The sequence below is a fragment of the Ursus americanus genome, chromosome 31, assembly GCF_024610735.1.
Source record: "Ursus americanus isolate L20-20 chromosome 31, mUrsAme1.1.p, whole genome shotgun sequence".
Taxonomy (NCBI): Eukaryota; Metazoa; Chordata; class Mammalia; order Carnivora; family Ursidae; genus Ursus; species Ursus americanus.
In genome coordinates, this window is record NC_142157.1 from 5,258,291 (window position 1) to 5,270,494 (window position 12,204).

General features: G+C 37.4%; 1 protein-coding gene across 12 annotated transcripts in view; it reads right to left on the reverse strand.

The window, feature by feature from the left end:
* Positions 1 to 12,204, reverse strand: part of CREM (cAMP responsive element modulator) — a 69,501-nt gene that overhangs the window by 11,776 nt on the left and 45,521 nt on the right. For 5 of the 12 annotated variants that reach the window (XM_045786374.2, XM_045786383.2, XM_087857865.1 and 2 more), the window contains exon 7: positions 9,985 to 10,173. The exons of 3 other annotated variants lie outside the window; for them this stretch is intronic. In XM_045786374.2, coding sequence (XP_045642330.1) covers positions 9,985 to 10,173 — 189 coding nt within the window. Of the gene's footprint in view, positions 1 to 2,606; positions 2,986 to 3,332; positions 3,490 to 9,984; positions 10,174 to 12,204 lie in introns of those variants that run through there. 4 more of the 12 variants (XM_045786380.2, XM_087857869.1, XM_087857870.1 and 1 more) reach the window with 4 other exon arrangements.

Below are 12,204 nucleotides of genomic sequence, written 5' to 3' on the forward strand. Positions count from 1 at the left end.
CACTGCGATTTTTTTAAAGCTTATATAAATGCAAAGTATCATAATTATTTTATTAGGCAATATATTCATATAGGCAAATAAAACTGGGCAGAGTGAAACAATCATCCCAAAAAATTTTCATTGAATTTTTTTCAAAAATAGTGGGAACATAGCACAATGGAAATTTCAATAAACCTTCCACGCAGATTTGGAGTTTCATTAAAACTTAAAGTAGATAAATGACTTTTTTCTCTTCCAACATGATGATAACTTGCTTTGCTGGCAACTTTAAGAAACTGTTAAACCTAATCCAAACCTTTCTTTTATGTGAAAATTCCCCAACAATAACCTTTCAAGTGCCCTCCTTTCACAAGGTGCCCTCCTTTCACAAGGTGAAATGTATCCTTATTCTCATGCATCAAATATTAACTAAGACACTATTTTCCAAATTTGAATAAGTTGGAATATTTATTTTTAACAATTCAGAAATCTAGGCTGAATACAACATAGTAGAGTTTTTTTGACTCAGACACTAAAAAATATGGAATAAGGCTCTTAATATCAGCTTATGAATAAAGCCAAAAACTATTTCTAGCAAAAAGTTAAACTATACCCAAAAGTCTCAATAATACAATTCTATAAACTATAGATGTTCACTTTCCACATTTTATTCCATGATCCTATAAATCAATACTCCTAAAAACTTTTCCCATACCAGTCATTGTCAGGAACCTGATTTTGGTCTAGACAAGTTTTTCAAACTGTAAGTTTTACACCATTAGTGGGTCACAAAATCAATTTCATGAGCAACAGAAAAAACAGAAAAGTATACTACATCTCTACTATATGTAAAGATAAGCACTTAAAAAAAAAAAAAAAAAAAACCAACCAACCAACCAACCAAAAACACTGCAGGGCTTGAACTCATGACCCTGACATCAAGACCTGAGCTGAGATCAAGAGTCAGAAGCTTAACTGACTGAGCTACCCAGGTGCCCCAAGATAAGCATTAGAGACAAACCATAAGAGACTCTTAATCATAGGAAACAAACAGGTTGCTGGAGGAGAGGGGTGTGAGGGGATGGGGTAACTGGGTGCTGGACATTAAGGAGGGCATGTGATGTAATGAGCACTGGGTATGATATAAGACTGATGAATCACTGACCTCTACCTCTGAAACCAATAATTATGTTATTTATATATGTTAATTATATGTTAATTAATTGAACTTAAAAAAAACAAAAGAAGAAAAAAGAGAACTTGTTTTATGTATACACACACACACACACACACACACACACACGGGGGTCATGATCAAAAAAAATGTGTAAGCCAAAGATCTACATCAGTCCACTTGGTTCACCAGTCCACACAGGTAGCTATTCTATTACTTCAAAAAAGTCCCTTAAACACTGTGCTCTTTGGGCCCCTCAAAAAAAAAAGTGTTTTTCATTTTTAAACAGCATTTCAAAATAGAATTTTTTCTGTGAAAACTGATCAGATTTCTAAAAATGATGATTTCCAAAGCACAATGAGGTCTTGTGAAAAAAGTCTGACATTTTTTAGTTTTAGCATTTGGAAAATTTTAAACTGGAAGTAACTCATGTATAAGCATTATGGATAAAACTGTGAAACAAAGCTCTTCAAGGATGGTGTATGTTCATTCTGTGCACATAAATGTATAAAAATGTTCACTTACAAGCAATGGTTAAAAAATATGCAGAGTTTTACCTTAAACTTTCATCTTTAAATATATTGTATATTTTCAAATCTTTTATTTTTTATTATAATTTTCTCTCATGGTTAGACATGAGAATTGGAATTAAAGGCTTAGTAAAGAAGGATATAAGCCAACTAATAATTTTTAGCAGATAAATAGATGCACAAAATGCCCTTTGCTTCTAGAATCACATTACATGCAGTATTTGAGATTAAGTCCATCTGTATCTTACAATAAACTTGTAATTTGAGAGTTTCTGCAATCTATAGCTTTTCTAAAATTTCACAAAAACTTTGAGAAAAATAATAGCGCATCAAGATAATTTTCAAAACACTTTAATACAGGTTTTAGTTGCTCAAATCAATGGAATGTTCCCATCTAGGAAGAGGGTTTAGACCCAGTAACCCTGAGTAACCCTGAGAAGCTAAACTGTGGCGAAGCTGTTTACAATTATCCATTCTTCGTGAATTCAACTGCAAATTCAGAACTCGGCTAGAAGTGAGACACCACAGAAAAAACAATGCAACCCTAACACAGAACATTAGCAACTACGTCAGAATCATTACCTCTAATTAAGAAAACCAAACAACAGAAGGATTACTGATCACAAATTTCAAGAACTGAGACTGGGAGGTGGAGGGGCGGGGGTGGGGTGACAACTTTCAGACGAGCACTTCCCTGACTGGGCGCTAGGGGGCACCGTGAGGCGCCAGTGCCCGAGAGCAAGCAAGGGTGCGGAAACCCTCCAGCTCCAGAGCCCACCTCTCCCGGGGCACGTGCGGGGCGGCCGCAGCGGGAGGCTCGACCGTCCCACGTAGGCGTAGGCGGGACAGACGGCGGCGGAGTTGCGCTCACCCAAGCGTTACAGGGTTCACAAAGCGTTCCCCCTCGTCAGGCAGATACTTACCTCGGGAGAAACGTTCAAGCAAGGCTTACGAGAAAAGCTATTCTGTGCAAGAGCGATCTTGGGGAGAGAGGCAGGGGCGAGCTAGTTAGCAGCCCTCAATCTGTCGGCAGCACTTGACAAAGCAGAAAGGAACTGACTAAATCACAGCATGACTCGGGGCTGACGTCAATGTGCAGCTCGCTTGGAGTTTAACTTTTCCACTTCCCTGCCGAACACGATTCCAGGAAATGTAGTGACGTCAGCCTTTTGAACTCGATTAGCTGAGGTGCAGACCATTGTAAATACAGGAGGAAAGAACCAAGCAGGCACGCAAACACCCCTAACACGCTGGGTTTTCCTGTGCTGTTTTGGAGCAACGTTTGTACACGACAATGAAATCGAAGCTTAATTTTTTACAAGTTGAACAGTATGTATGTTTAACTTGTAGCTGCATTGGGTTTGCAACAGGTTGCAGATGAAGTAACAGCTTATTTTAGTAAAGCAGAACGGAGAGAGAGACAGGATCACTGCCTTGGCCAAATAAGCTATACGCTGAACAAAACAACACTTTCACTAAGATGCCTTCACAGAGTGTGCTGAAGACATACAGATAGAGAAGAAAAGAAAGTTCTTACTCCTCAGCTGCTAGAAAATTAATATTTTGAAATACTCCGAGGTCCCTAAATTTTTCTAAACTTCAAGGTGAAATTTTCAGAATTAATTTAAATCTCTCTTTAAAATTCTTACCTGTTTCATCTCCAGTTACAGCCATGATGGGCTTCTGCATACAGAACTGTCTTGTCTCCCCTATCACAGGTTGACATACAGTGTTCCAAACTAGCAAGCATGTGCAGGATAAGTAGGAGTAACTGACATCACAATGACATCACTAGCCTATCACTGCCATCAATTTGCTTTGTCACAGAGGAGCTCAATGAAACCAAAGCCCTATAAAAGCCCTTCCTGTAATAAACCATATTAATGTTCTTGTTTCTCATTGTACATAGAAATCTGTTGAGATGGGCTCTGGCAAAAAAAAAAAAAAAGGTCTCATTGGCATTAAGTTACAAGACTGTTTCTTAAGGAGCAACTAACTTTTTTATTATTGTTCTCTCCAAGGTTTCTAAGATAAACAAAGGGGGCATAAATTCTGTGGGGTTTTTTTTTTTTTTTTATAACTTGCAGGAGAAAAAAATACATGGAGATTAAAACAACAACAAAAAACCTGACAATCAGCCCAGAAAAACAAATATTGTGAAATACACAGAAATATATTTCTTGAACACTTCTAAATTCATCAAGGAAGAAACACCCAGCCACCTTTGTTCACTTAACACAGTTCTATTTGCTGAACTATTTGCTACAGTGCCATAAAATCCAGCTCTTCCCAAGGTGACACAGAATTTGCTAATTTCACTTGAAAGAATAAATACTGACATTTAAAAAATTCACTGTGCCAAATGTAGCAAGAACTACACAGCATTCTTCCATAAATATTAGTTCGAACCATAGGAATTTGCTGTTTGACCTTTTTGGCCCACAAAAAAAAAGAAAAGCAATTTCATGAGGCTCAATCTAATATATTATTTTACTAAATTAAAATCCCTTGAAAAGAATTTGGGGATTTTTAAAAAATTCATAAATAAATCACAATTACTACTAGTAAATTTTTTAAATGCCAACTGTTATTTGGATCACTTCAGGGCATGAAGAGCTGGATCGCTATAGGAAATTTAACAACGGCAAGGTTAGATAAAAAGTTAGCTCCGTTTCACCAGTGTAAAAGACCGTAGTCTGAAAGAAATGATTTGCATCTATCTAGCGCACAGTAATAAGCGACATGACACTGGTGGGCTGAGTAAAGCCCATTCCCATATATGATTAGAATTCAACCTAACCTTATGTCGAAGATGTCGATGTGCGTCTCCAGAGCCCATGAACTGAAGATATCTGGCTAAGTAAGAAAGTCTGGAGATCAACCTAGATACCAATCCCAAACAGAGGCTCCATGATAGACTCTCTTCCATCCCAGCCACACCTAAGGGTTTGGGTCCAAGAGTACCAGTCAATTTTATTACCAATTTCAGAAAGTTCAAATTGGTTTTAATCTAATTTCTTTAAATTGGCACTTAGGTGTTCGATAAATATTAGTGTAGAAAAATGGTAGAGGAAGGAAAAGAAAGAGGGAAGTTCGTTGGTTGGTTGACTACTGCTCTTAGTAAAGTTTTAATATATTCCATGGACCAGATAAACCCAGTTAACCAGCATACAGAACTAATAACATTTTCTCCAGAAGAAGAGTATTTCACTTTCATTTAATAAATGGTTTTATTAAACATTATCATACGCCAGGGACTGTGCTAGATACTAAGGACCTCTATCCGAACAGAAGTTACTATCTAGGCGTGTCACACACACCCTAAGGAGGTACAGTAGGAACTGACAGGAGGTTATCTAAACCAGATCTGCAGGATCAGCGAAGGCTTCCTGGAGGAAGTACTAAAACGAAGCCTGAATAATGCAAATGACTGACATAAGCATTCCTGTCAGGGCGAATGGCTAAGTGTGAGGCTCTAAAAAGGAAGAGAGGGTGCGGCACAGTACAGGAAATGAAGAAATCCAGCACAGAGCTGCATGACAAAAGAGGGAGAAGTTGAGAGGGACAAGGCTAGGAAAGGTGGCAAGGCCTAGATCAAGCAAACGTTTGGGCTATGTTAAAGATTTTGAACTAAGGGACGCCTGGGTGGCTCAGTCAGTGAAGCGTCTCCTTTCAGCTCAGGTCATGATCCCAGGGTTCTGGGATCCTTGCTCAGTGGGGAGCCTGCTTTTCCCTCTGCCTGTGGCTCCCCTGATGTGTGCGCTCTCTTTCTCTCTCTCTGACAAATAAATAAAATCTTAAAAAAAAAAAAGATTTTGGACTTTGTGTAATAAGTAAAAGGAATTCACTGAAGAAGTCTGAATAGGAGGCTAACATGATTAGATTTGATTTTTAGAAATACCACTCTGAACCGAGGAATTGAGAGTATAATGGAAAAGAGAAAATGTTGGAGGCAGAGACATTTGTTTTTAAGAAATATTAGTAGCTACCAGAATCACTGGGAGGGATGAAGAAAGAAAGGGAGCCTGAACTTTCAGGAACAATTCTCAAAAAACCAGGCCAAGAAGGGATTTGCCACCTCTGGCATGATTAGGAAGATCAGAAAACTTCTCCCCAACTACCAGCTTCACGGCAGCCACCTGGCAGGGAGAGGACAGGTTGGAGCGGATGGCAGCCAAAGTAGTATTAGACGGCAGGAGTGGAGAGGAGTGGAAGGATGAGTAGTTTAGCTGGGAGGAAGAAGGGATGACACACAGGTTTCTAGCCCATTTCTAGTCTGAAGCAACAGGTTGGACAGAAGTCCATTACTGAAATAGGGTAAACAAAAGGGTGGGGAAAATGGATGTGACTTTGGACTTAAAGAATCAAAGACATGTTCATGGGACCTCTAAGTAGCTAGCTGGAGTCAGGGGCATGGTCACAGTGCGCTGACGCCATGGGCAGGGATGAGGTCATCCAGGGAGAGGGCTCCAGTCAGATGGAGGAGGGCCCAGGACACAATCTTGACAAACACCAGCTAACACTGAAGAGACGAGCAGAGGAAGATAGACCAACCAAGGAAACTGAAAGAGGTGTAGGAGAGAGAGAAGAAAAAACTGATAAGAATACAGTACCATGATGGGAAGTGAAGGAAGCAGAAGTCGATAGCGTTAAATACTGCTGAGGGATCAATCAAGATAAGGACTGGGTCTCAAAAAGAAATCACTGTGACCTGTGAACGGAATGACAGGATGGAAGGTGATGGAGAGTAAGTAACACAAGATGCCCACGGAGCCTGTATTTAACATAGAAGTAGAACTCCTATCACCATTATTTTAAGGAGAAGGGAAAAGGAAAGGAAAGGAAAAGGCAAGGAAGGGGAAAGATTAAAAGAAACCACAAGGAATCAGGATCGGAAGGGAAGAAACAAGTACCTTACTTGTATTTGATATAAACATTCATACACCAGCACTGATAGATTCACAAAGAATGAGCACATTCTTAGAAGTAATTTCAGTTTGGCAAGATCAATAAATAACTTCTTAACAAGTCAGTAATATTTCTCTACAGCAGCAACAAGTAGAAAATGTATCATTCATAATAGCAACAAAAACCTTCAAGCATTTAGGAACTAACTTAAAGAATATAAAGGACTTCCATGGAGAAAATTTTGAACTGTTAAAAGTTAAAATAAGATCTAAATAAATGAGGCATTCTACGCTTTGGAACAGGTCAATTTAATATTATAAAGACTTCAGTTCTTTCTCTCCCTTGTACACTGTTCATAGGAATGGTACAGCCACAATGGCAAATAGTATGGAGGTTCCTCAACAAATTAAAAATAGAACTACCCTATGATTCAGCAATCGCACTACTGGGTATTTATCCAAAACAAACAAACAAACAAAAAACAAAAACACCCCAGAAACAGTAATTGAGAAGATACATGCAGCCCCATGTTCACTGCAGCATTATTTACAACAGCCAAGATATGGAAGCAGCCTGAGTGTCCACTGATAGATGAATGGATAAAGAAACACACTGAGTGCACACGCACATACAAACACACATTATTATTATTAAAGAGGAGAAGGAAAAGAAGGAAGGAAATACTGCCATTTGTGACAACATGGATGGAACTTGAGGGCATTATGCTAAGTGAAGTGAGTCAGAGAAAAGACAAATACCGTACGATGGTATTTCCAACTGGAATCCTCACCACCACCACCAAAAACCCCGGGACTCAGCGATTCAGAGAACAGACAGGTGGCTCCCAGAGAAGGGAGAGAAAGACCTGAGGTCTTTACGGAGGGTGGTGTTGGCAGAGAGGGAGTGTACAAAGTAGAAAATGGGTGGTAATCAAAAGGTACAAACTTCCAGTCACAAAATAAGTCCTGGGATGTGGTGTACAGCATGGTGGCTATAGTAATAATGCTGTGCTGTCTGTTTGAAAGTTGCTGAGAGAGGAATTCTTAAAAGTTCTCATCACAAGAAAAAACAATTTGTAACTCTGTGGTGGTGGGTGTTAACCACTTACTGATTTACTGTGGTGGTCACTTATTGCATCTAAACGGATGTCAAATCATCATGTTGTCCGCTTGAAAATAATACAACTGCCATATGCTAATTATATCTCAGTTTAAAAAAAACTCGTTTCCCCTAAATTAATCTATACATTAAATGCAACCTCATTATTGGTTTTATTATTACACTGTTATTATTTAGAAACTTAAATTTATTCTAAATGCATATTCACATAAGCTAGATAAGCACTAAAAGAAATTATTTTTAAAGATAAAAAAGGGAAACTTGTCCTATGAGATAACAAACCAGTATGGTACTGGCAAATAGAAAAGGAGACCTATACGGGGCACCTGGGTGGCACAGTCGGTTAAGTGTCCCACTTTAAATATCCATGCACTGGATATTTAAATCTTCATAGACTAGGTAATAAAAAAATATGTATTAGGTACAACATTTACAACCCCCAAATGAAGATTATTTACTTAATTTAAAAATTCATTCACGTGTCCCAAGTCTTCTCCCCATCATGCTATTCGGATTGGAACCTTTCTTTAGAGCCAGTAAAACCTGCTAAAAAGTGAAAATCATATAATTTAACCTGTTGTTGTTAAATGTACTAAAATAGTTCTTCGAGCCTTTTAAAGTGCCCCCCCCCCAGTCTGCGCCCTGTATATTTCAGAAATCTAAGGGTTGTGAGACCGAGCTCCGCATGGGGCTCTGTGCTCAGCACGGAGTCGACTTAAGACTCTCTCTCTCTCTACCCCTCCCTCCCGCTCACTCTCTTACTCTCTCTAAAATAAATAAATATTTTAAAAAAAAAGAAAGAAAAGGAGACCAATAGTAGAGAATAGAGAGTTCTAAGACAGATCCAAGTGTACATGAGAATCTACTGCATAATTAAGACTGTCTCATAAATTAATAGGGATAGGACAAACCACGCGTAGAAGAAAACTGGCTCCATATGTGGAGAAAAATGAAAATGAATTCCCATCTAATACTCTATACAGAGGTGAAATTCAGGTGGACTAAGGACAAAAATGTGAAAGGTAAAACTATAAAGCTAATATAATTACTATAAAAAATATCTTTGTAAAAGATATTTTCTCCTAAAATATCTTCTTTTAGAAGATAGAAGAAAAAGAGTGCCTAAATAAAATCCCACAAGCACAAAACTCTTTAGTTTATTATCTATGCAAAACATAAAAAATTTTTAAAGCTCTTCTGGTGAAAGTATCAGGTTTACAGTGGATTTTCCATATAAAAAAAGATGAATTAGAAGAAATGATGATTCTTTATGGTTATTTATTTAGACATAGAGGGTTCATGAGAATCAGGGGAAATAAAGCAGGTGGCTTTGATTTTACAACGAAAAGAAAACAAAGTATTAGGTAAGTACTATAAATTTGTTTTACTCCATAAACGGAGTGGAACTGCCACTCAGTTCTTCATACACTTTTACTATAGTCCATATTAACCCCCCAAATACCTAAGAGTAAAGCTAATTAGCAAGAGATTTGTCAATTGGAATCTGCTTTTATCCATACCTTCAAGACTTTTAAGTCAAAAGAACGAATATTATTCCTTTTAAAATTAGTGCTACATCAAACATCCTAAGCAAATGCTAACAGGAATAGAGTTAACTGAAAACATAGGGTTTTTGCAAGTTGTATTAAACACATTATAGTTATTATGAGCAAAACTGAATGAAATTAAAATAACGTATAATTTGAATTTAATTGAAATCCTAAGTTATCCTAAAAGCTTAGGGTTACATCCCAAATGTTTTGTTTTACTACTTCCATATGAAGTAGAATGGGCACCTGACATTTAAATAGTATATTTAAACGGTCTAGAGAAAAAATTGTTTTTAAACGAAATGTCTAGAAATCAGACTTGAGTGTAACATCTGGGGAAAATGCCCAATTCAGTGCACCATGCACTGGATATTTAAATCTTCATAGACTAGGTAATAAAAAAATATGTATTAGGTACAACATTTACAACCCCCAAATGAAGATTATTTACTTAATTTAAAAATTCATTCACGTGTCCCAAGTCTTCTCCCCATCATGCTATTCGGATTGGAACCTTTCTTTAGAGCCAGTAAAACCTGCTAAAAAGTGAAAATCATATAATTTAACCTGTTGTTGTTAAATGTACTAAAATAGTTCTTCGAGCCTTTTAAAGTGCTCCCCCCAGTCTGCGTCCTGTATATTTCAGAAAACTATAAAATCACCATAACTGGTGCGATATAGTGATGCACAGGTATTGTAAATGTATGAGATTAATAAAATATACCTTGAACAACAACCTGGCTGCCTGGGACAAAGAACTGCTGTGTGCCATCAGCTGACTGTGCTGCGTACTGTACAATTGTAGCACCTGGCGGAGGAGCTCCTGAATTTGTCATTGTTAATGCCTGCAGTCCCTGAACACCATCAGATCCTGGGTTAGAAATCTGGATTGTTCCACCTTGGGCTATAGCAACTTAACAAAAAAAGAAAAGAAATATTAGAGAATTTCAGGATTCACTTGTAATAATCCCATATTGGAAGAATACACTATGGGTCTGTTAATTACCAATGCTTCTCATTGTCAGTTTACCCTTATTTCTCTATGCTGAATTGATAAGGAGATCCTTCTTCATGGGACAACACTCTGAAAAAGCTCATAAACACTTGAAAATATCTTATATTCAGAATTATTTGAAATACATAAAACCCATGGAGCTTTGCCTCTTCCTTGGTATCCATCCAGCTAAATTATTTAAGAGGAAGAGTGGAGATGAGGACAGGGAGGAAGACCAGCTTCTTGGTTTTCTCCATTCTTTCATGTTTTTAGTTATAGATAAGTAGTATTCTTCTAATATTTAATAGAAAGTAAAATTCCATCGAGCATCACAATTCCAATGAATTTATACCTTCATTCAGCTAACTACTTCTCTAATTTATCATCAAAAGAAAGTAGCTCTTGATGGAATATATATATTACCATATATTTTGGTTTTAAAGCTGAAGTCTACAAAACTGTAACCTTTACCATTTTGACTATGTCAGGAGAATCCTGAAATATAAAACATTAAGTTGCAAAGGATCTTAAAATATAACTATTGAAAGAATTTGTGCTATAATATTTACCTCTACCAAGTGTCTTGAATAACTGCAGCTCAGGGCAACAAATAGGAGACAGACTTCCTCTAAACACTGGGACTTGCCAGTCATGTTTAAAAGTTAACATATTAACCAAAAGTTTCCAAAGAACAACTGATCAAATGTTTTGTTTTCAAATTTCACTCTATTAGACAAATAAGCACTGTTTAAATTATCTGAGAGTTCTGTATACTTTAACATAAATATTATGACTCTATGGTTTAAGTGGAACCAAAGGCTATGCTTTCAAAAACAAAAATCACATATAAACTAGTCAGAATAACACAACACCTGTAACTCAACGTAAACGCCTTACAGGAATGTTACAGTAGTGTGTCAAAATGGATGCTGAATACTTCCAACTTACTCCCCAATGTTTTCAACAGTATCGAAGCAAGGGCCCATTTAGGTGAACATCTGGTTTTATAAACCTGTCCAAACTACCTGGAAAGAGTAACGACAAATTCTTAGCTCCTTGACCTGAGGCCTAACACAGAAAGATGGGTTCACATTTTGAAAAAGACTTCTGCAAGCTGCATTCTCTGTGGTTTTGCTCTTCGACGGGCCACCATTAGGATAGGGTTGCCGGAAACTTGAGAGTCAGTTACAGAATACATCAAGGATGCGAAATTTATGTAATATCAGTTTCTTTATCCGGCTCACGCAGAGGATCATATTCTGTACACATTTTAAAAACAAGGGTCTCAGGAGTCACCCTTTATAACAAAAGGGTTTGGAAGAAACCTAACTATGCCTGCTTTCTTAAGAGAGAAGTATGAAAGAGAAGAGATCGTGCTTCCTCAGGTCTTCATGACTGACATGAATGTATTTCATATGTTGTCATTTATGCGAATGTGTGTTTTCAGTTGATAATGAGTTTAGTGTTACAGAAATAGTGGTTTAGAAGGAGCAGGCACAGGCAGTGTAACCACGATGTGGAGGAAGCACAAAGCCTAGCATACAGTAGGCACTCAATAAATGATGAATAAATGGCTATCATTTCCTCAAGACAGACTACACCATAAACAACGTAAGCCGCTTGGGAATCTAGAAGAGCTAAATAAAGGACGGCTTCAAATTCTAATCACAGAACTTAATTTTCAATGCCAGGACGATCAACAAGCTTTGGGACTAGTAGAAAATCTAAGGTGAGAGTAGTTGCTGCCAAGGATAAGAACATGAAATAGGTCCATCACAAAGACCCCTACTTTCTTTTCGTATTTTCTTTTTTTCCACCTTTTCTTTTTTTCAATAATGATTCCTCATAGTTCCAACCAAACTTCTTTGCTTTCACAATGTGAAAAGTTGATATATAAGGAATCTGTTCCTCTCATCATTTTATTTTCTGGTCAAGTCATTAAGTAATTAG